The sequence below is a fragment of the Ictalurus furcatus genome, chromosome 2, assembly GCF_023375685.1.
Source record: "Ictalurus furcatus strain D&B chromosome 2, Billie_1.0, whole genome shotgun sequence".
In the NCBI taxonomy this organism is placed as follows: domain Eukaryota; kingdom Metazoa; phylum Chordata; class Actinopteri; order Siluriformes; family Ictaluridae; genus Ictalurus; species Ictalurus furcatus.
This window is the reverse complement of record NC_071256.1, coordinates 23,955,625-23,981,658: the sequence shown is the minus strand read 5'-3', so window position 1 is coordinate 23,981,658 and position 26,034 is coordinate 23,955,625. Positions and strand designations below refer to the sequence as shown.

The 26,034-nt window shown below is 38.2% G+C and overlaps 1 protein-coding gene across 1 annotated transcript in view; it reads left to right on the top strand.

Annotated features, from left to right (window-relative positions):
* Window positions 1-25,483, top strand: part of LOC128617545 (alpha-1,6-mannosylglycoprotein 6-beta-N-acetylglucosaminyltransferase B) — a 50,350-nt gene extending 24,867 nt beyond the window's left edge. The window contains exons 3-10 of the mRNA XM_053640707.1: window positions 1,726-1,857; window positions 9,068-9,201; window positions 10,766-10,896; window positions 15,267-15,422; window positions 15,766-15,912; window positions 20,550-20,666; window positions 24,191-24,265; window positions 24,374-25,483. Coding sequence (XP_053496682.1) covers window positions 1,726-1,857; window positions 9,068-9,201; window positions 10,766-10,896; window positions 15,267-15,422; window positions 15,766-15,912; window positions 20,550-20,666; window positions 24,191-24,265; window positions 24,374-24,649 — 1,168 coding nt within the window. The 3' untranslated portion in view covers window positions 24,650-25,483. The remainder of the gene's footprint in view (window positions 1-1,725; window positions 1,858-9,067; window positions 9,202-10,765; window positions 10,897-15,266; window positions 15,423-15,765; window positions 15,913-20,549; window positions 20,667-24,190; window positions 24,266-24,373) is intronic.
* The last annotated feature ends 551 nt before the right edge of the window (window positions 25,484-26,034 follow it).

Sequence of the window (26,034 nt, the reverse complement as noted above, 5' to 3'; positions counted from 1 at the left end):
GAGTCTCAGGAAGTGTATCTATTGCTTTTCCTTTTATTTACTGCAGTAGAAGGAGAAGGATATATGTGGGCACCATCATGCATGAATCTCCAAAGAGTGATCAGTATTCATTTCAGGAGCAACTCAGTACTGGATTATGTATTTTCTCTGGTACCATCTGCCTCTGCTCAGAATTATGAGAAAACAAATAACAGCCAAAATTGCGCTCTCTCTCTCTCTCTCTCTCTCTCTCTCTCTCTCCATAGGACATAGCCAAAGTCCTTTTACTGTCAGCTGAAAAAGAGAATTACATCACTGCTAATGTGTGTGTGTGTGTGTTTTGATGGATAGAGCTTTATCATGCACTGACAGGTTGCTTGCTTATAGTCATACTGCAGGATGGGTAATTGGGAGAATCTGAACAGTTCCTAGTGGTCTCCTTTTGTTGGGCCGGTGACAGTCAGTAAATGCAATAACTGTTTAAATGGATTCTGTCAACTGATGTTGCAGTGTGGTTGAATAATGTGACTTCCGGTCTCAGTTCTTCGCACATGCACGCACATGCTCCCACTCTGTACATTTTTGAGGGAAAAAAATTCCAAGGCATCAGATCTACCATGGAACACTGTAGACAATAATCAACAAGTGGAGAAAATATGGCACAACAGTAACACTACTAAGAAAAGGACATCCCTCTAAAATTGCTGAGAAGATCAGGAGAAAACTGGTCAAGGAGGCTGCCAAGAGGCGTACAGCAACATTAAAATAAAAATTTGCAGCAATTTCTGGCAAGTTCTCGTTGTTCCCTATTCGTGACAATCTCTCAAATTCAACAACGACCCAAAGAAAACCTCCAGATAAACAAAGGAATGTCTTTACCAAAACAAGATCAAGGTTTAGCAGTCCAGATCTAAATCCAATCAAAAATCTATGTGGTGACCTGAAATGGGCTGTGCACAGGGGATGCCCAGCCAATTTGACATAGTTTGAATGCTTATGCTGGGGAAAAAAGTCAAGATGTGCCAAACTGACTGACTCTTACCACAAAAGATTGAATGCCGTGATAAAAGCGTGCTTCAACAAAGTACTATATTAGGTTGTGGGTGTGCACACCTATGTGACCAGGTTATTGTACATTTTAATTTATACTGTAATGTTTGTATTTAATTTATACCTTAATTTATAGGTTTCAATTTCACAATAAAGGTAGAAGAGCTTGTGACATGATTTATCTTGGTTTAATTTTTTTACAACACAAAAACCTGCCATTATAAACGGTTTGTGTAGACTTTTTATATCCACTATATAACAGGTGTATTATTATTATTATTATTATTATTATTATTATTATTATTATTATTATTTTGGAACAGTACAAAGTCCTTCTTTCTATGTGCATTAGTGCCTGCAGACAGATTGCCTGTCTGTGTGCCTTGGTGCTTTCAAGAGACTACATATTCATAACTATATTAAACATCCACAGAGAGTGGCATGACAAAAGAGCTCTTCCAGCGGCTCCATGCTCTTTTTGATTTGGATTTTGCTGTGTTAGTGCATGTGCACATAGTATTTGCACTTTGCTAATGGCCTGCTTTACCTCCACTACAAAGACTGTAATAGATCTGTTTATCAGGACTTTTTGTGGGCTATTTATCAGCTCTCTTTTGGTTCCATAAGCACACACTTAGCACTTCTTTTATAAGACGTGCTTTTTTTTTTTTTTTTTTATTAAACTTTTTCTCCCAGGTTTCTTGGTGTTCCCCCAGGAAGAGGAAGTTGCCCATTGCGAGGACCTTTGCCCTTTGACCTCATCTACACCGATTACCATGGACTGCAGCAGATGAAGCAACACATGGGCCTCTCCCTCAAAAAGCACAGGTTAGTGTGTGTGTGTGTGTGTGTGTGTGTCCGTGTGTCCGTTATATCTATGTTATTAATCACCCTTCATGTTTAGATGATTCCTGTCTTGCGCTAATGATTGGTTCTGCTATGCTTTGAGATATCATGTGTCAAGTAATTTCATGTAAGTAATGATCTACAGCCAGACCATCTCTGAGCAAAAAAATAATGATATAGTGTTCACTCTTAAAAGACCTTTTAGTTTTTGGATAGATGTTCGGGTCAGTAGCTTCCTAAAATGCTTCTTTTTGGAACCCTTTATCATAGGGAATTACTGTGGGTAACAGTGGGGGAACTTTTAATGTCTGTATTTTCTTTTGCCTTTCTTTTTTTTTTTTTGAGAATGTAGGTAATTTCCCTCAGAAGTACAGAAGTACACACAAAACTTTTAAGTGAAATAATCAGGCAAAATTAGCAAAAATGACAAGACATTTACCTTGCTGAAAGTAAATAAGAACTGAACATTTAACATGTAAAAGTATCACTAAAATATTACTAAATGCTGTAGACACCACATTCGTATTGGCAGCCACCATAACTTTTTTTCATTAACTCGGAACGTCACAACTCAAAGAAAAATTTGAGTTCCCAAGTAGTAATTACAATATTGAGGTGACATTCACAATGCGCATTTACCTCATTTACAATATTTCCCACAGGACTTGAAGGCAGGATAAACTGAGACGTATTTTAGGTGAGTGTGAGTAGTGAGCTGGTGAACTTGTGTAGGTTGACAAAGAAGGGGGCGTGGCAGTCTGCGGCTCCTGGGAGATGGAAACCCAGAAGATGTGACACGATCTAGTTAGGCTCAGCTATAAACTCTTTAAAACTCATGTATATTTTAATTAAATGTTTAATGGGAATGAATTAATAATAAAGGTAATAAAAATGTATTGCACAGCTAATACACTCAGAGAAACACAGACACAGTGTCATTGATGCAAATCACCATGGTATATACATGACCCCTGACTGTCCCTATGCTCTCGAACACTGTCCCCACCCCATCATCCCATATTCCTACACCATCCCCAACTTGCCCCCACATGGCCTAACACCACCCTATTACTGTATATACAGGTACAGTATACACTCAGCATCCACTTTAATACAAACACCTATACAGATCAAGAGCTTCAGTTAATGTTCACACCAAACATCAGAATCTCTGTGATTTTAACCACGGCATGGTTGTTGGCACCAGATGGGCTGGTTTGAGTATTTCCAAAACTGCTGATATCCTGCGATTTTCATACACAACAGTCTCTAGAGTTTACACATGATGGTGCAAAAAAAAACTAAAAAAAACATTTAGTGAGCAACTGTTCTGTGGGTGGAAACACCTTGTTGATCAGAGAGGTCAGATGAAAATGACCAGATTGGTTCAAGCTGCCAGGAAGGATATAGTAACTCATGTAATCACTCTTTATAACCATGGTGAGGAGAAAAGCATCTCATCATTCACAACACATCAAACCTTGAAGTGGATGGGATGCAACAGTAGAAGACCTCATCAGGTTTCACTCCTGTCTGCCAAGAACAGGAATCTGTGGCTATCATGGACACAGACTCACCCAAACTGGACAGTCGAAGACTGGAAAAAGACCAGGTGAGTTTTTTTCTAATCTTCAACTGTCATTGGTCATTTCCCTTTGACCTCTCTTATCAACAAGGCACTTCTACCCACAGAACTGTCGCTCACTGAATGTTTTTGTTTTTCGCACCATTCTGTGTAAACTCTAGAGACTGTTATGTGTGAAAATCCCAGGAGATTAGCACTTTGGGAAATACTCAAACCAGCCCATCTGGGACCAACAACCATACCACGGTTAAAGTTATAGAAATCACACTTCTTTTTCATTCTAATGTTTGATGTGAACATGAACTGAAGCTCTTTATCTGCATGCTTTTATGCATTGTACTGCAGCCACATGATTGGTTCATTGGAAAACTGCATAAATGAGCAGGTGTACAGGTGTTTCTATTAAAGTGGACAGTGAGTGCATTTCATCCTATAAATGATTTGTGTATTCATCTACAATTTGTTTCACTATTTAAAACGATCTGTTAAACACTACTGTGTCTAAATATTTGACAATATTTCTGTCATTATTTATCATTCTTATAATACATTGCTAGACTTTAGTATCCAGTATATAATGGAGTATCCATCTGTACTATCTATACATCTTTCTGTGCCAACATAAATGTAATACAAATCAGTAAAGTATTGCAGTAATACCTTTATCTTATTAAAGTAGAAAGTATTAGAATTGTACTTTAAAACATTTGTCAATTATATTACCTATATACTGTATAAACCTTGAATTAGGAGCTGCACATGGATCTAGTGCTGCTGCATTAAGAATAAAACTGAAATATAAAAGTGTAATGTTTAGTTTATTGGCATGCACTGTACAATATGTCATACATATATCATGCACATATGTCAGCATAAATATATAACTCAAACGAGAAAAAAAAATGTGCATAAGAGTGACAATGTCTGGTGTAAAAGGCCACGTTGATTATCATGGAAGTGTATTGGGCAGGGTGCCACTGTGCAGTGCCTTACTGTGTCTGGTGCAAAATCAGCCTTACTAACTGCCTTATGTTCAGCATTGTATTAGCATTACTTCAGTGTTAGCATCTTGGGGGAATGCCAAAAAGTTCATTCCTGTTTTTGCAGATTTTTTCTCTCTCAATTACTGTGGATATCTACAGAAATCTTAAGTATTACCCTTGTCTCCATTCCTCTGCAGTTTTCTATAGTAATAGAAATAGCTGCCCTCAGAAAATAAGTCAGTCATTCAGTCTGTATGCTATTAATAAGACTAAAGAAGTCTTTTTAATGAGTTATCCATAACACCGTAGACAGATCCTTATAAAATCAAAGGCTATGTGTGTTTTGATATCTGGTCAAAAATTCACTTTCTAAATTTCTTGTGGTTGTAATAAGAGCTTTTGAACTTTTGAAGTGTAGGCAATATTTAAAAATAAATATGGATTTTGCTGCCATAGATTTTTGCCATCTTAGACCTCAGAACTTTGATTCCTGATACACTACATGGCCAAAAGGTTTGTGGACACCTGACCATCACACGCACATGTGTTTATTGAATATGCCATCACAGATTCATTCCTCCTTTGCTGTTATGACACTCTTCTGGGAAAGTTTTCCATTAGACTTTGGAGCATGCCTGTGGGGGATTTTCCCATTCAGCCACAAGCGCTTTAGTGAGGTCAGGCACTGATGTCATGTGAAGAGGCCTGGGTTGCAATCGGCATTTCAGTTCATCCTAAAGGTGTTCAGTATTGTTGAGGACAGGGCACTGAAGGCCACTTGCATTCTTGTACTCTAACATCGGCAAACCATGTCTTTGTGGATTGCCAGCAGGATAGTCATGCTGGAACATGCTTGGCCCCTTAGTTCCAGTGAATGGAAATTGTAATGTTTTAGAATACAAAGACATCCTAGACAGATTTTTGTGGCAACAGTTTTAGGGAAGACCCACACATGGGCGTGATAGTCAGGTGTCTGCCAGGTCCATTTCTAGAGTTTGATCACTACTGGGGCACAGCCCCAGAAGTACTTAAAAATTTCGAAGGGGGTCTGGGGGCAAATTCACATACTACTCATTAACACAGCGATAAGCATTTGAATGATAGTTACCTCTCTAAGCTGCAATGTCGCATTATGAATTATTGTCTGATTGCATGTCGAGGTTTCCACAGGGAAAAGTGAAGAGAGGAGGAGCACAGCGAAGGGGCGAGGTGAATGATTGAAGAGGATGCACAGGATATTTTCACTTCAGCTGGTGTTACAATATGCCTTCATGTTTTAAATTATTATAATGAAGTAAATGATAACGTTCAATGAATAGGAAAGGCGATGTATCTACTGTAATCTACCTCATCAGACAATAATTTATCAGGAACATTTTACTGGGGCACAGGAAAATGTAAAAGGGTCTAGTGATGCCCCTGGTGTCCACAAACTTACCATATAGTGTAGCTTAGAACTGCATTTCACTATTAGTCTGCACTAAAGCAGTGAAATATCACTGACATAATGACCCATATTTGGGATGCTGTCTGTTAGAACATTAGCATATACAGTAATGTTAAGTGGGAAAAATAGATCCTAAAACAGCTCTTTTGCTGTGACAGGTAAAAGTGTATGGAATATAGGCCTGTTTCATCATGCAGTGATGAAAGTATATAAATCAGAAACTGCTCAGCATGACACCTTGTCACACACTCCCTAGACATTCAGCTAAAGATTTGTCTCTGCAATCTGCTCTAAAGAGCAGCTCAGTAAGCTAAGTAATGATGACAGCAAGACACTTACTCAACGATGCCCTCAGAAGCAACCCTGAGTAATGTTATCTTAAACGTTGATTCATACATTATGAATAATATTTGTGCAACTCATGCCAAAACTGCTTCATGCATAAATCATTGCAGTTTTAATTCTTGGTAACTCTATTACTGGATGTCTTCTGGATAATGGAATTGCAAAAAAAAAATAAAAAATTTTAATCAAATGTCTCTAGGAGATAAAGTGGCGGATAAAGGACCCGGATTTGTCATGTGTTTAAAATCCATTTAGTCTTTAGATTCAGGCTAATTTCTGTTTTATTGTGAATCATGTCTCCATTTCAGTTTTTCTTGAGCTGCATATTTAATTTCATTGATAATGCTCTGGTGCAGTGAGCCTGAGCCATGCTTTGATTAATTAGGACAATAAAGATGAACACAGCCAAACAGCCCTAACCAAGGAAAACGTCAACAGTAGGTGTTCATTGCAACTTTAGGGCCCAGGGTTAAGGCTCCACCTGTTTAAACAGCACATAAGGGGGTCTTTTTAATGTTCTACAAAGCCTGTATCCACAAGTGTTGTTATTTATTACTCATGATTTTACTATATTCATAAACTCCAATAATGTCTCATAAGGTATTATAATACATTCCTAGATGACTTTACATGTCACCAGTAATTAAAAATATGTACTTGCACCTTAGTCATGGATATGTGGGTGCATAATGAATGGTACTGACATTTATGGACATTTTAGCAACCAAATATACTCTATACTCTCTTCCACTTAATTATAAAGTTTTCAACTAGAAAAATAAAAGTTTCTAGTGTTTTAGAAGTAGAAGTTCACACACAAGTAGGAATTTTTAATTCTGAAATGCTTTTGTTCATCGTGGTTGTAAAGACTGGTTATTTGTGTTACCATAGCCTTTCTGTCAGCTTGAATCAGTTTGACCATTTTCCTCTGACCTCATTCATCAGCAAGGTCAGATGAGATCACATTTTCTCCCATTCTGAAGTTTGATGTGAACATTAACTGAAGCTCTTGACCTGTATCTGCATGATTTTATGCATCATGCTGCTGCCACATGATTACTGATTGGATAATTAATGAATCAGCAGGTACAGGTGTTCATTAAAGTGTCAAGTGAATGTGTGTGTGCGTGTGTGTGTTTATATATATATATATATATATATATATATATATATATATATATATATATATATATATATATGTGTGTGTGTGTGTGTGTGTGTATATTACATATATATAGTTTATAAATGGATTCAAAAAAGTCTGACTCTTTCACGTACATAAAATATTCAGTGTTTTACAATTATGTGATCATCAGTCATACGAGTAGAAGCCCATGACCCTATAATTAATAGTGATTTAACTATAGTGCTTTATTTGAGCTGTTTGAGACAAGTTAAATAAAAAACATGACTAATTCAAAAAGAAGTGGTAAACATAGTCATAATCTTTGTAAATACAGGATACATAAAAAGTGTTACTGAAAAGAGAGAGAAAAACATTCTTATTTTATAACTCACGCCTCCACACTGCCTTTCATGTTACTTGCTAGCAGATTTAATTTGCTCTAGCACTGGTTTCTTCCAGGCATTACCGAATGAGAGTTTACCTAGACTTCAAACTGGCTCCTGAGCACACACACACACACACACACACACACACACACACACAGACATGACTATCTTTACATGACTATGGCTGACTCACAATTATATAACAACAACAAAAAGATTTCTTTTTGCTTTTTCCTGATGTTGTGATGTGTTATTTAAAAATAAAAACGGTAGAATTAACAGTAATGTACTGGCACCCTGGGTTAAATATATGCAGTAAAATTTTACATGGTATGAAGTAACACATAATCCAGTATTTTAGCTCATTTGGTTGATGCAGGATACAACTGAGCAATGCTGGGATTTAAATACATGACGTTCTGATCTGTAACACAAAGCCTTAACCACTGAGCCACCACAATTAGCATAACTAGTTTGCTATCATTCAATGCAATCTTTTTGGGCAGTTATTTCAACAGTAGAAGTGGTTGATTCACTGGTTGAATGTGTTATAATAAAGCTAATTGAGGTGACTCAGTGGTTAAGACTTTGTGTTACAGTCAAACGGTTGTGTGGTCAAATCCCAGCACCACCAAACTGCCATATTTGGGACCTAGTCCAGACCCTTCAGCTCTTGTATTCTGCATTGAGGAAATATACTGGATTATGTGTTATATTATACTATTTAAGTAAAACATACCTTGTATTTGTTTACTGTAAATTTTACAGCACTTTACTGGCACCTCAGGTGGTCAATAAGTTACTGTAAATTTTACAGTATTTTTTTTACAGTGTACTCTTTAAATTAACAGTGCAGTCATAACACCTAATCTGTCTTTAATACTTTGACCCTTTTGCCAGATAGGAAGCAGACAGCTCATAATATAATCTGTCTTTGAACACTTTATTTTCAGCATCTTTAATTTATATGATAATAGTGTAAAATTTCAGCAAGGCTGAATGGGCAAAAATGGTCACATTGAGCATTTATGGAGGTGTGAAAGAGGACTGGTTTGAACTTCTGATCTTTGGTGTAAAATTAGGAATGATGCATTTCACTTATATCATGATACTGTCAGATTCATACAAATTGATCGCTGTTCTGAAATGCCAATCTGAATTCACTTTTCTCTATACTGAGGCAGTCCTTTTCTTTAGTGACCATGGTACTCCAAGATGTGAAGGTGTGAAATATTCTGCTGTTATATTAGTACTGGGACTCCATACACAAACTGTTGTCATTTGAACTGGTCTCAGCATCCATATCATTGTTTCTGACAGATGTCATATCCGAGTGATTGACACATTTGGTACTGAGCCAGCATATAACCATGAGGAATACGCCACCCTGCATGGCTACCGGACCAACTGGGGCTACTGGAACCTCAACTGCAGACAGTACATGACTATGTTCCGTAAGTAGGGATATTGTTTTTTGTTGTTTTTTTGTTTTTTTTGTCAGCACTGTGGGAGAGCAAATTTTAAATGGTTAGGTATAACTGAGCCAGACAGTTGTCTGTGTTTTGAGTGTGTGAGTTTGTAGCTCACTGGGCTGCAGCTGCTAGTAATTCATGCCCAAGGTGTATATACTGGCAGTTCAGCGGAATACAATTCCACAGAGAAGCAGAGCAAGTGTTCATGGTCACAGCTGCGTGTTTGTATTTTGCTTGTGTGCGTATTGCAGTCTGAGCCAGTGATTTAGTCGATAGTTCAGTGATTTAAATATTAAATGAAAAGAGCCCAGACATCTTGCTTTGGAAAAAAAGTAACAACAACATTGCAGTTTGCCTTGTCATTCTGTTCAGCTTTGCACAATTATGCTCTCTAAGTTATCCCAATGCTGCTCTTGTTCTGTGTAGTCACCTCTGCTGTATTTATTGTTTTGTACACTGCCTTACAGCAGCTCTGTGCCAGTCTATGTCCAGAGGTGCTGTATTGTCTTGTATGTTGCTCCATGGTCCTAGAGGAGTGATATTTCAATATGTAGGTGTATATGAAAAATGTCAATAAAATTAACATGATTTTAAAAATAATTATTTTTATAATTAAACTGGTGACCGTTCAGTATCTTTCCCTCATTGTTTTCATAATAAACTATGCTCTCTTGTTTTGTTTTGTTTTCATCTGGGGGTTAAATGATAGACATTTTGCATACATCATTCTGTCTGTAATGTGCAATGTAGAGATGGAGAGGCAGGTGAGATCAGCATGGCTTTTCTTGAGAACAGACCAAAAATCATTGTCAAAAACCATAGCTGGGTCAGAGAACAGGCAGACAATGTTAACAAAGGCATATAAATATTCGTAGTCAAGGCACAGGCACCAATCAAAAACCAGGAAATGACAAGAATCAGAAATGCAGAACTGGAACCAGAAATGCGGGGAAAACATGGCTTGGAACTTAATTGACTGAAAAGCCGGACTACCGTAGAATCAAAACAAAAGACAGGGAAGCATGTTTGTGTTTGAATCTGCGCTGCAGACCCGAACGCACAGTGTGTGCTAAGGAGGAATTACGTGGCATAGTAAAATTCAGGAAATTAAAAGAATCAAAAACGTAGAACTGGAACCAGAAATGTGCGAAAAACACAGCTCCAGAACTTAATCGATAGAAAAGTTCTATAAGACCTTGTAACAAGACAAAGAAACAGAAGGGCTTAAATATACAAACTGATCAGAAACTAATACAAAACAGGAGAAAACAGTCAACAGGCAACAAGGCAATAAACCAGAGCAGGGACAGAGACATGACTAGAATCAAAACAATATACAGAAGTGGGTTTGTGCTTGAATCCACACTGCATGCCGGAAGGTGCAGCCTGCACAAAGGGTGAATTACATGACTATTACATGATCAGTAATCTTCATGATATTAACCATTAAAGGGTTGCGCACTACAGATTTTTTTTGTGCATTATAGGATTTAATATAAATCCTTTTATTACAAAGCCAAGACCTGCCAATTCTTTCCCTATGCAGCACATACTCCTGACAACTCCTTCATGGGCTTTGTTGCTGAAGAACTAAACCACACGGAGAGGCTCAACATTCAGAGAGAGAAAGTCAACAATATGGCAGTGATCTATGGCAAAGAGGCCAGCATGTGGAAGGTGAGTGCGTACACACACACACACACACACACACACACACACACACACACTGAACAACAGCAAGTATTCCTCATGAATATTTTACCAATGTGAAAAATTCAGAGGCACTGGATTTATGATCATCTTCCTTTTCATATCTCCCGGACACTCATCTCAAGACACTGTTTGATGCTTTATAAACCGTGAAGGGCCTGCGGGTGTCACCTCGGTCATGTAAAGCTTCATGACTGATAGGAACATAATGAACTCTATTCACCCTGATTTATAGAGCTACAGAGACACAGGCATCCTCTCGAGTCGCATCTGTTTATGAATGTTATAAATCTAGAGTCGATGGCTGCTGCGGTAATAACTCTCTGATGACTTGTCAAACGCTTTTACCAGGTAAGTGGTGCCAGATTTAGCTTCTAATGTGGCACTCATCCCTGAGGACTTGAGGCTTGTGTATCATTTTATGGCCACAGTAGGCTCAGCACTTCTAAAAGGTACACACTATAGAGATAGATTGCCTATCAGAGTCTGTTAGGCACAATGACAGAATTGCGCTGCAGTGGCATTTTAGACAGCATACAGTTAGCACTGTGACACTAATCAAGTTGTGATGAAGCGCAACGCTTGCAAAGAGAGAGACAGAAAGAGAATTAAACATCATGTAAACATCAGCAGAGGAAGATGCCTCCTTCTGTTCCTACCAAAAAGCTGACAAGCAGCCCACTTTATTCTCTTAGAACACATGCTTTGGCTGTCAGACTTCTACAGACATGCCGCTGATTTTTTTTCTGACAGTATTCAAACATGCTTAGCAATTCAAATGACTGTTCTTGTCTTCATATCATGAAGACCAATACTATCTTTTCAGTCAAATGCCCTCACAAGAACTATGACCTGTAGGCCATTCTGTCACCTAAGGCATTTATACAGTGTCACTCAACAGGATGAGATCAGAACTAATTCCTTTCTCTTCCTGTTTCTGTTATATGTCCATCTGCTCTTGCCACTCTCCACAGCTTGAGGTAAGTGAGACATTTAATAAATTGTTAGATGACAACAAATTTAGCATTTAATGGCCTGGTGTGCATAAATACAGCTGTAAGTGAAAAAAAGGAGGTGGGAGAAGTTGTGTATTGAATACCAGATGTGTTCGATGCAGCTGCTGCAATATTATACTATTATAATAAGATTCGGTAACACTTCAGTGGCATCATGACACAGAGGTAACCATGTCATAAACCTGTAATACCTTTGATGTCATATGCTACTGTATTAGTGTTACTGCATAATATTTGGTCATGCACCTATCATATGCTATTTTTTACTAAGTGTGCTCTAGATTGGCATACAGCTTAACACAGGTGTTATTACACATAGTATATGTCTTAACACAAATGACATCTTATACCATCTCATGAAAATCACTCTACAAAATGTCACATTTATAATTAAAAAAAATATTTTGTAAACATGCATTATAAACATAGACAATGTGACAGTTCCATTGTTATTGTACAATTAGAGTGCTGTTTACAATGGACATTGTTACAAAACAGCTCTGCAGAAATATATACATTTAGGATATACATTTTAAATGTATGAATTTATATATTTATATTCTATGAGCAAGTCAGAGGCAACGGTGGAAAGGGAAAAACTCCCCAAGACAACATGAGAAAAAAACCTTGACAGGACCCATCCTCATCTGGGTGACAGCGGATAGTTAGATTATAAATAATTCCCTTCTATAACTGTGTACTACATGGTCAAAAAGTACTATTTTGTAGCCAGGAAATTTATTATAGTTTTAACATGACGTCTATTTTATTGAATTTATCGTCTGTTCACTGATGGAGACTTGAGTGAAAAACCATTTGTGGCAATTGCAGTCCTAAAGTATTCTATTCTTAATATTCTATCAGATACTGGATAGTGACACTAGATAAACAACCACCTTTTTAAATCTACAGTGCCCTCCAGTAATATTGGCACCCTTGGTAAATATGAGCAAAGAAGGTTGTGAAAAATTGTCTTTATTTTTAAACCATTTGATCTTTTGTTAACAAATTCACAAAAATACTCTACTCTCATGGATATCAAACAATTGCAAACACAGCACAGTTTTATCAATAACAAAAAAAGCTTTGTTAAATATAGGTGTACAACAATTATTGGCACCCCTATGAATTCATATGAGAAAAATATATTTGAAGTATATTCCTATTGATATTTTAAAAAAAAAATTAGCACACCTGGGTGACTAGGAACAGTAAATTGTTCAACCAGGACTTCCTGTTTCACAGGGGTATACAGGTGCATCTCAAAAAAATAGAATATTGTGGAAAGTTCATTTTTTCCTTAATTTAATTTAAAAAGTGGAACTTTCATATATTCTACGTTCATTACACATAAAGTGAAATATTTCAAGCCTTTCTCTTTTTTTGTTTTAATCTTGATGATTACAGCTTACAGCTCATGGAAATCAAAAATCCAGTATCTCAAAATATTAGAATAAGGAATTTATAATCACCACTCCTGGGGAGGGTTACAGTGGTCTTAATCGTCCTCCATTTGTACACAATCTCTCTGACAGTGGATTGGTGGAGTCCAAACTCATTCGAGATTTTGTAACCTTTTTTAAACATTTTCCAGCCTGTTGAGCATCAACAGCTCTTTTTCTGAGGTCCTCAGAAATCTTTTTTTGTTTGTGCCAAGATGCACTTCCACAAACATGTGCTGTGAAGATGAGACTTTAATGGATCCCTGTTCTTTAAATAAAACAGAGCACTCATTCACACCTGACTGGCATCCCATTGATTGAAAACCCCTGACTCTAATTTCACCTTCAGTTTAACTACTAACTTAGAGGTTCACATACTTTTGCCACTCACAAGTATGTAATATTGGATAATTTTCCTCAATAAATAAATGTGCAAATATAATATATTTTGTCTCATCTGTTTAATTGGGTTCTCTTTGTCTACTTTTAGGACTTGTGTGAAAATCTGATGATGTTTCAGGTCATATATATGCAGATATATAGAAAATTCAAACTTTCAAGCATCACTGTAAATCCATCTTAACACCTTATTGAAATAACCAATTTGTTTACATAATAACAGTGTTAATAATGTTAACATTTAAGTAGCATTATTAGTAAAATTTACACTTCACATAAGGTCAGATTATCTCTCCCAAATTTTTTATACACATCACCTTTTCCTTGCATGGCTAAGAGGAAGATGTGAAATCCATGTCGTTCTGTCAACATTTTGCACATTTTTCTTTTTTTTTTCATTTATTTAATGTGTTTCAATCTTGCTTTAGCCTGATATTGCTATATTCAATCCCTTGCATGTTTTTAAATAATTTCTTATTATTTATATTTGTTTTTGTACTCGGGTGCACAATGGCTTAGTGGTTAGCATGTTCACCTCACACCTCCAGGGTTGAGATTTCGATTCCCGCTGCGACCCTGTGTGACTCTCGTTTAGTCCCCCAGCATGGTAGGCTGATTGGCATGTCCAAAGTGTCCGTAGTGTGTGAATGGGTATGTGAATGTGTGTGCGATTGTGCCCTGCGATGGATTGGCACTCTGTCCAAGGTGTACCCTGCCTTGTGCTACATGCTCCCTGGGATAGTCTCCAGATTTTCCGCTACCCAGTAGGATAAGCGATATAGAAGATGGATGGATGGATGGATGGATGCATTTAGACTCAAATATGTGCACACTTTATGCAATGCTCTGCATTTATTACAGTACCCCTAAAATATTTACATAAAATGTAGTAACACAAGTCATTATATTATAATATATATATTTGCTGTATGTTCTGACAACCAGCTGGACATCAAATGAACTATATGTCATTACAAAAATATCATTGTGCTGCACTGCTCACAAGGGAATTAAAGGGAATACAATACAATGTACCTGGAAGATCCTAGCCCTTGTTTTTACACATGTGCCTAGGTCAGAAAATTAATTAATGCATTCCAAAGTATTTCTTAATACCCAATACTCCATTCATGGTACACTATATGGCCATAAGTATGTGGACACCTGACCAATGTAATTATGTCACTGCAATTAGCTACCCATGCTGAAGAAAAACACTTCCTAAAAATTTTACATAATTCCTGTAATAATTTTCATTAGCAATTATAATCATGAGATACAAATCGGAAAATGGTTAATTGACACCATTCATTGAACTCACATTAGAAACAACTTTTGTAATCCAATTTTCAGTTTAGGCACCCTGTTTTGGGCAATATGTCCTACATCCTGGAATGCTTTGTTTAATGATGTTTTCCACCCAGGGATTTAACAGCTGTACTTGTAACTCAATTTGAATTGGCCATTTTCTCTCCTACAGGGGAAAGACAAGTTTCTCACCATCCTGCACCGCTACATGGACATTCATGGAACAGTCTATTATGAAGCCCAGAGGCCTCCAGAAATACCTGCCTTTGTCAAAAACCATGGCTTGTTGCCCCAACAAGAGCTTCAGCAGCTTCTTAGGAAGGCCAAGGTATTGACATTGTTTTTGTGAGTTTTAACTTATTTCTTGACTATATGACATTATACATAGGAACTGTTTATTGTGCATTCCTTGCATCAAAGCTGGGCCAGAGACCCTTTTAATGATAGGCGAAGTATATAATCAGAGGTCAGATCATAGCCCAATACAGCTAATGTACAGCAGGTAGTTTCATAATAAAGGTTACCACATAGAGAACAGAAACATGACTCAAGGAACATGGGTAAAAATGAACCACAGCTTAGATACATGAATACATTTCTTCACACAAACAGTTGACAAGAGTATAAATACACAAATTTACTCAAGATCATTTCTGTCTTTCTTTTTTCAGCTTTTTGTGGGATTTGGTTTTCCTTATGAAGGTCCTGCCCCTTTGGAGGCCATAGCCAATGGCTGCATTTTCCTTCAGCCCAAATTTCATCCACCCCGTAGCTCTCTCAACAATGAGTTCTTCAGAGGGAAGCCCATGTCCAGAGAGGTGAGTCCTGAGAGTCCACCAAAGATTGGCTAGAGTTAAATCAGATTCAGAAGAACCCCAACCTGAATTCATGACACTTGTAAGAAAAAAATCAAGTATAATTTGATGCTATTAGGATTTTGTTCATATTGGGTGTAAATACTTGGGTTTCTAGCTTGTTGGCAACTTTAGACTTAAGCAAAGCTACAGTAGAAAACATTATATATTTTCATGATCCCCGGAACTGAATCTGAAAAATCAGATGACCTCCAGTTAGGGCTGCACAATTATGGCCAAAATGATAATCCCGATAATGTTTTTCAATATTGAGATCTCGATTATTTATCATAATTATTCAATGATTTTAGGGACAACATATTTTTATTGTACTTTCACATTTAAATAAACAGACCGCTGCTTTCACCTCCATGTTTTGCTACATTCCTGCTAATGTACAAATCTTTGCATCAAATTAGACTGATCCTTAAAGTGCATCATCTCGTAGAAGCAAAATATAAATAAAATTGTACCAAAAAAAATATAGGATAAGTAAAAATGCCATCAACCAAATGAAAATATGCATAAAATATAACAATATGTAACTAAATGAAAACAATTCAGGCATATGGAGAAAAGGCAATAACAGTGTTCACAGGAGGAGAGACGCAAGACAATTTCTTTTAGGAGATTATAAAAATTTAGGAGCACAATTGAACCTTAGTGTTTTTTTTTTGTGTGAAAGTAACTGTTGCGCGGTGTAGATGCATTTTGGACTTCCTGTAGTTTTTATTCCGATTGTATTATACAACTTCGAACAGGTTACTTGCACCGGTGCGAATAAATATTTAGTCACAGTCACACAAAGTACTTCAGTTGCAAATGCGAGTGAAATGGTCGCACTGTAGAGCCTTGAGTTTATCTGTAAAGTTTTTTCCCGTTCGGCGTGATGATGTTTAATGTCCCCGACAACCTCTGTAGTGCCATTTAGCATTGTGCTAGCTAGTGTCATGATTTCCCCTCGTGCAAGCGCTGGAGCTCGCAGAGAAATTGGCAGCCCGAGCGCTAAAACGCTAACCCCATTTCCGGGTTTTGGCACTACAAAATGACGTCAGCCCTGCGCCGCTCTATGTGATTGGCTGTAAGTGTAGCAAGCGCTTGATTTGAGTGGAGAAAACAGCGGAGTTTTCTATGAGCGGAGGACGAACTTTAAACATCAATATCGCAGTCGATCATGTTCATTTAATCGTGGGCAGTCAAAATCGTAATCACGATCGATATCCGATTAATTGTGCAGCCCTACCTTCAGTCAAGCATCTGATTACTAATGTAACCTGATTACAAGCACAATATTCCTGTTAAATAGTAGCCATTTAAAATCCTTTTATTTAAGCCTTAGTAAGTTAATTGTCTTAAATTTTTAATATGTATTATGAAGTATATCCTAAATTTGATGTGTTTTATGTGTTTTACCTAGGTGTTTTCTGGTAAAATATGTACGGAATTACACACAACAGACCATGTTATATGAAAATAATGCACACCTGGGGGGAGTGATGCGCCCTGAGTGTGCATTATTTTTGTATAATAGCATGGTCTGTTGTATGTTATTCCTTACTTATAAGGAATGTACCACTTATAACACAGCAATTTGTCAACAATTACAGTGCTTAGTTTATTAATGTATGAAACATTGTGCATTTTAACAGTTTATTGTTAGATTTAATATTGTGGAATGTCTAAGAGGCAAGTTAATGTCTGTTCTCACTTCTGTTATACAGCCCCTCCAGGAGTTTGCGATTGGATTGTAGAAATTAATGCAAAATCAAGTAATTTCAGCAATGTTTAAAAATTACAGCAGAATTTCAGCAGTCTTATTTACCAAGAAACATTACTGCGAAAGACTGTGCAGAACTATTTTCCGCAATTGCAATTTCGCCAATTCAAATGGTGTTCTACAAAAAAGTGCAAAAAACTCCACAAGTTGCATCACAAAGTTTGAAAAAAGCCGCAGCAAAATCAAGCATCAAAACACTCTCTCTCTCTCAAAAATAAAAATAAAAACACAGCTTGTAATTTTACTGAGAAAACGTCTGGGTTACGCATGTTCACGATGTGGGAAGCGCCATCGCGTGCAAACAGTATCTGAAGTCTGTGTAAAATCACGCTTATTTACAGGCCTGCCGTAGTCAGATGACGTGGCGTTTTGCACGTCGTGTGACTATAAAATGGTACCTGTAAACCATGTCATCAGCTTCTCTTTGCCTGAAGTGAAGATGCAATTTACAGGCATACCCCAGTATGACAAAGCTACAAACTGTTCTCAGGGAATAGGGTTCCCTTTCAAAGGAAACTCAACGTAGCGTGAGCTTCAAGCTGTAGGAACGAGTATACCCACTCTATCATACTGAGGGTATGGCCTGTCTAAAAAGGTCTGGGCCTGAGGGTCACTGCAAGACCAATTGAATTATTAATAATTATAATAATTCATATGCAATGAATTTCATATTATAATAATTAATGAATGTGTGCGGCGTAGACCACCCCTCCGCAGCACACACATCCTTTAAGGGTACCCTTTAGATAAAGCCTGGTCTGCTTGGCAGTGACAGTAGAGGGCCTCAGCCTCTGCCTCGACAGGATGTCTGCCAACACATTACACTGACTGACAAAACTTCCCTCCGCCAGAGAAGAAATAGTTGAGCCTGCCAAACGTAACCCTCCCTGGTGGTTGATATATGAGACCACCGCTGTATTGTCTGTCATAATTAACAAATGGTGACCTCTCAACTGAGGAGAAGAATTTCTGTGCTAGGAGAGCATCCCACATTATAGGCGATTTATATGCCACACTAAATGAGGGCTGCTCCAGAGACGTTCCAGAGCCACATCTGACATTACTGTCTTGTGATAAAGAGATGCCCCTAGAGTGTGACCTGAGGCTAGAAATGAGAGACACCTCCAAGTTATCAGAGCATAGCAAAATAAACGTACTGTTTATCCCCCATGATAGCCGAATAATATGATGTTATGGGGTTATAAACACAGCTTTCCCCAGAAGTGCACTTCATGTGCACTTCAGTGCACTCTCTAGGGAAAAAAAGGGGAGTTTTCAACGGTGTGAGGGAGTGCTCTCCTTCTCACTGTCTCCCCCCTCTGGCTCCTCAGAGTCAGAGAGGGTGGGTTTACTCTCCACGACAGAGGAAGAAATCGCTTCACAAGCTCCAAAACCCGGTACCGGAGGGTCGGATCCGGAGGAAGAGCAAGAGATAGAGCAGCGCTCATTTCCTCGTCCTCCAGATCCATGCAGGACTCACAGGTCCCAGCCAGCCGGCTGTCTTGACAGCAGCTGGCCCAGAGACCTCAGGTCCTGAAACCCATTGCCCTTCAGCTGAGAAGTGAGAGAGCTGAGAGTGTAGCCGCTTCATTGTGTCTTTTTTTTTTTCTTTCTTTTTCTTTCTTAACAATGAGTGCAGTCAACCCCCTTGAGGGCTGCTGCAGCATGCTCCACTCCCATAAAAATGATACACTGGCTCCCCTTTCTGGCTAGTCAGAGAGGGTGGGTTGACTCGCCATACTGGAGGGAGAAGTCGCTTTGTGAGCTCCCAAACCCAGAAGCGGAGAGTTGGATCCGGAGGAAAGAGCGAGAGATAGAGCAGTGCTCGTCTCTGGTTCCCCCTCCAGATCCCCCAGGATCTGAGCTGGCTGGCTGCCTCGACAATGGCCGGCCAGAGTCCTGTGGTTCCGAAACCCATGTTGCTTTGGCTGAGAAGCGAGAGAGTCGGGAGCGGAGCCGCTTCATTATGAAGCATTCACAACGAGCGCAGTCAGCCCCCACAAGGGCTGCCGTATCAAGCTCCACTCCGATATACTTAAAAATGTGTTCATCTCGCTAAAACGAGAGCAGGGAGTAACACACTTTCTATGGCTCACTCTCTATGGCTCATTCTGTTTGCACAGGATAGCAACAGAAGAATATATATATTGAAAATAGAGAGAAGTGAATAGTTTTAGGAATGTTCACACAGACAACCAACATGAGGCTTTGCTGAAGACAACGAAAGCTGCTGACGTGGTTTACAGGCACCGTTTTATAGTCATGTGACACGCAAAATGCCACATCACCTGACCACGGCAGGCCTATAATTAGGCGTGAAGTTACACAGAGTTTAACGGTAGCATGTAAGGGTAAATTCAACATTATCCTATGTAATTAGACTATATTTGCAGACACCCTTTAATATAGAGTAATGTTAATCACGGGGAATGGTGGCTTAGTGGTTAGTGTGTTTGCCTCACACCTCCAGGGTGGAGGGGTTGATTCCTGCCACGGCCCGGTGTGTGCGAAGCTTACGTGTTCTCCCTGTGCTTTGGGGGTTTCCTCCAGGCACTCTGGTTTCCTCGCCCAGTTCAAAGACATGCATTGTAGGCTGATTGGCATGTCCAAAATTGTCCATAGTATATGAATGAATGTGTGAGTCTGCGATGGATTGGTACCCCATCCAGGGTGTCCCCTGCAACCCTGGGATGTCCCCACAACCCAGTAAGGATAAGCGGTACAGGATGGATGGAGATAACATTACACTCCCATACACACTTACTAACCCATAGTGTACATTTATGTTGTGGTAATCCTATGCGATTTTTGTCTCTTTAATCAGGTGTCTTCTCAACACCCCTACACTGAACAGTACATTGGCAGACCACACGTCATCACTGTGGACTATAACAATACAGAGGAAATTGAGGCGACTATTGAGGAAATCCTGAAAGCTAAGGTGAGCTGAAATTTACTTAAAACAGTGAAATACTAAATTATTTTTGTTAATTCTTATTAATTTGATCACATTCAACAGAATTTCATTGTGTTTTTTCAAATTCACTCTGTAGCTTAGGAATTATGGATGCCTACAGGCCGGTTAGTTGCCCATTTAAGGTAACAGTAGAAGTGCTTATTGAGTACAGTAGACCAGTAGTATGGTTTTAGTTTTACAGCTACAAATTTAATGAATATTGATTGTAAGCTTTTCCAAGTGCTTAGCTACAGTATGAAATTACAATAAAATGTTTTTTAGTTATTTAGTCTCCCACACACACTAGACAGGATGAGACCATGACTATCACCTTCTATAAGACTATCAACTTTTATAAGAGATTTACCTTCTATAAAAAACAAAAAAGAGACAAATACAGCAAAATAAAATCTAATACATATCATACACACGTAGTTGGAAACTTTATTCTACATAATTTAGTAAAAAGCTCACAGAAGTTTATCACATAGCCACTCAGTTTCGGACCTTGCCTAGTTTGTCACTTTTTCTCTTTTGTTAAATATGGCAAATAAATCCTAAAGGACTGTGGTTCATGTGTGCGGGTTTCTTGTTTATTGATATATTTTCTAAGTATAATAATTTGTGTTCATCATTGTAAAACAAGTTATCTTGATCTTGTTTGTGAAATTGCTGATAAATCTAGCTCACAGCTAACTGATAGCAGGCAGTGAGCTCCTGCTAATTCAGTTCAATTTAATGATTTAGTGACCACAACGTAACACGTTTTAACAGTCACATGTACAGTAAATGTAATACATACTAGTACATAAATACAGGGGCATGAGTGTAATATTATACTGTCAAAATGTTGAGAACATTTTAAAGGCAAGGCATATGTTTTATATTTTTACTAACTTTTGACATTTTAGCTGTGTAACTTATGAATGAAGAGTAGTGCTGGTGATATCAATGTCCAGTTTTCATACTGAATTTAAAGCTATATTTCAAAAAACTAAGGAATCCCGTTGTGAACCTGTTTTGTCAAAAAGATTCATTGGAATCCCTTGGAGTTAGAGTTGGAGACAAGTTTATGAACACTGTACAGTATATTGGAATTACAGTGATAACCACTTGATTGAGCCCACTGTTAAAGGGTTAAACTGTTCATTAACAACGATCTTAGAAGAACGGGAACATAACTATTGCTGTGCTCTGCCTTTGGCAATCCAGTGATGCACAATCTTGGCTCACCAGGGACTCCCAGAATCTCCACTACGGGATACTGCACCATTAGCACAGTAAATATTTGTTTGCTCTGCTTGAATTATAGGTCCTTCTGGGTTCACCTGGCTTCCAACCAATGCTAATACTAGGTGACCACGCTCCACATATTGTCCTGCTGGAGAAAAGCCAGTAGCATTAATCACTTCTGTAGTGCTTGATCCATCTCCCCCATAAGCAGCAAACACAATCAATCGATCCTTGCCTCTGAAGGATAACTTCGGTGCACGTAGACAGCCCAACACAATGGTCTACAATGGTTGAGAAGCAAATAAAGAGCATTTCAGAAATCTGCAAATGTCATTCTGGCTGGCAACCAGCTTATTCTTTAAGACAATGACAATGTTATAGTTAGTATTAACATAAAAATAAATATGAGAATGAGGAGAAAATTATGCTTAAATCTGTACATAAAATATTTTTGAGAACTGAAATCAGTTTTTGCTCTGTGGCAATCCCCAGCCCACACTGCCCTAACAATGAAGGTAACTTTGTGAAATACTTTAACCAATGAGGTTTACATTGTGACTATTACAATTAATTGTTGTTTCTGCATTGCATCAGATGCACTGGGTTTTTTTCAGTAACATGCAAAAATACAGTCATGTGAAAAAATAAGTACACTCCATGGATGTAATTTTTTTTTTATATTTGGACAAGCAAACATTTGGTCCTCTATGAAGCAGTGTCTATTAATAAAGGTGATACACTATCAAATGGCATAACATTGCCACTTTATGGTAATTTTCACAATTTAAATTAACAAAAAAACTGATCAGTCACATTGAAAATGTAAGTACATCTCTACATTTATTAAACCTTCGAATCCATAAAATAAGAATCAAGTGTTCAAAATTGGGTGCCAGTGAAATTGGGTTAGAACCAGCTTAGGGAGTGCATGTGGAACCTGTCTTATTTAAACCACTCGCATCTAGTGTCTGGTGTTCCCTTTGCTATTGAGGTGTGTGGTGTCATCATGCCAAGATCTAAAGAGTTCTATAAGGCCTTCAGAAAAAAGGTTGCGGATGCCTACGAGAGGGATTTTAAAAGATCTCCAAATTATTTGAAATACATCATTCCACTGTAAGAAAAATAATCTACAAATGGTGCAGATTTCAAACAATTGCCAACTTGTCTAGAGCTGGCTGTCCCAGCAAATTCAGATCAAGAGCACTTGTCTGATGCAAAAAGAAGTCTCCAAGCTCCCCAGATTTCAACACAGGATCTGCTAGTAAGTCTTGCAACTGTTGGTGTCAAAGTGCATGCTTCTGCATTCAGAAAGAGATTCTACAAATATGATCTGCATTGGAGGCGTGCCAGGAAAAAGCCTTTGTTGTCTAAAAATAACATTAGAGCAAGACTACAATTTGTCAATGACCATATAGGCAAAGACCAGGCCTTTTGAAATAATGTGCTCTGGACAGACAAATCAAAGATAGAGGCACAGTAACAGCAGACATGTTTGGTGCAGACCAAAGACAGCTTTTCAGGGGAAGCACCTCATACCAACTGTGAAGCACAGCGGTGGAAACGTTATGGTTTAGGGTTGCTTCCCTGCCTCAGGGTCTGGACAGCTTGCATTCATTGATTCAAATATGAATTCTGCATCATATCAAAAAGTGCTTGAAGATAATGTGCGGCCATCTGTCCAAAAGTTGAAGGTGAATTGAAAGTGGACCTTTCAGCAGGATAATGATCCTAAGCACACTAGCAAATCCACCAAGGAATGGCTCAAAAAGAAGAAATTGAGGGTTATTGAATGACCTAGTCAAACCCTGGATTTGAATCCCGTTGAAATGTTGTAGGGGCAGTACATGTAAGAAAACCCTCAGACATCTTGCAACTGAAAGAATATTGCATGGAAGAGTGGTCAAAAATTCCAGCAAGCCGATGTCAGAGACTGGTGGACAATTATGCATATATTAACCCTACAAGAAATTATTTCTGCTAAAGGGGCAACGCTAGCTTCTGAGGCCAAGAGTGTACTTACTTTTTCCACAGAAGAATATCACATGTATTGATTTCATTGATATTTCTGTTGAATAGACGATTAAAAATATATATTTTTCCTTGTGGTTTTATTCAGGTATGTCAAGTTTATTAACAGGCACTGTTTCGAAGATGATCAAATGTTTGATTGTCCAAATATGTCCATGGGGTGTACTTATTTTTTCACATGACTGCATGTTTCTGATTATGGATATTGATTACATCAGTGGTGTTTGTGTCTCTGTATGTATACACAGGTAGAGCCCCTTTTGCCTTATGAATACACCTCCGAAGGAATGCTAGAAAGACTGAATGCTTACATCCAGCATCAGGTATGCTTTCTGTTTCTGTGCGCACACACACACACAAGCTAATTAGTTTAGCATGAACTAATTAATGACATAATTTTTGTGCTGTGAATTTTTTTTACCCATATAAAGGACTTCTGTCGCATCAGTAGCCCCTTTCCATCAGCCAATGAGTCCAAACTGTGGCCGGGGAATCCACCGAACCCTTTTGTCCTCATGCCCAACTCCACAGGTGTGGAATGGGCCTCAAACATCAGTGCTCCAGTATCTTGGCCCCCTCTCAGTGCCCTGAGGCTGCTCCTCAGTCCTGAGGCCTCATCATGTGTGAAGACATGCCAGGATGCTGGCCTCATCTGTGAGCCTGCCTTCTTCCCTTTCATTAACAATATGGAGGCCTTCAATGGGTGAGGATTTTAAGGAAAATAAGTTTTTTTTTTTTTTAAATAAGTTGTTCAATAATATGAATGTCATTATGAAACGAAAGTAGACAGGACCAGAGACAGCAGAAGCTTCACTTGTTTGCTCTATCCAAGACAACACAACAGCACAGCAATTATTTATGCATAATATCTAAATTGGGTGGTGCTGTGGTGCAGCAGGTAGGTGCCTTACAGATCCATGGCCCAAGGTGCACCACTGAGCTCCAATTACTGTTTACATGTGGTTCTCTATTTTAAACAGGCATAAGTGAGTGAATGAGCGCATTATGCCATGCAGTGGACAGGTGTGCCATCCATGGTGTCTGCTTGTCTTAAGCTTAGTGTTTGCTGAAGAGGCTTCAAACCCAGTAAGACCCTAACCATGAGAAAGCAGTCAAGATGAAAATAGAAAATTAACACATTCTATTTAAATTTTCTTCTGTAAACTCAATTACACATTGACTGCACATTGTAGTCATTGAAGTGAGTTGAGAGAGACTTGAAATGCTAGCCAGCTATTTTGCTAGCTATCTAATGTAACTATCTACCTCACATGGTTTAATCTAACTACACAAAACATTGTGATTGGCTACTTTAAGATAGTGGAACTGTTCATAACATTTTCTCTTATACCCTGATTTTTGTTCCTTCGTAACCTTAGATGCAAAGTTTATAGGTGTGTCAGATACTGTGGTGAGTGAGACAGGGGCACTGCATGATACTGTCCTCAATCATTTCTTATTTACCTTCTACAACTCGAACCTCAGATACAACTCAGAGCTTCCACCAAAAAGTTCTTAGATAACTGCAGTTGTGGAGTGTATCACCCACAGAAGGGTTCCAGCATAAGGTGATACAGCAGTAAAAGTACCTGAACATAAACTGGACTAGGTAGGCAAATCTAAGGCTCTGTACAAGGTCAGAGTAGAATAAGCAGTTATGTTCTCAGGAAGGTTATATCAAAAGAAACATAAAGGGATCAGGAAACGTATGCAGCCAGACTTGCTTAACGAAGTGGCTCAGCATCATGGACAACAATGCTCACCCACTTGAAAACACAGTATGCAGTCACAGAAGTATAGTTACAGTGCACTCCACTAATATTGGCACCCTAGGTAATTTTTGAGTAAAGAAGGCTGTGAAATTTGTCTTTATTGTTTAACCTTTTGCTCTTTTGTTAACAAATTCACAAAAATACTCTGCTCTCATGGATATCAAACACAACACAGGTTTATAAAAAAAAATCTTTGTTAAATATAGGTGTGCAACAATTATTGGCACCCCTATGAACTCTCATGAGAAAAATATATTTGAATTATATTCCAATTGATATTTTAAAAAAACTAATTTAATACACCTGGGTGACTAGGAACA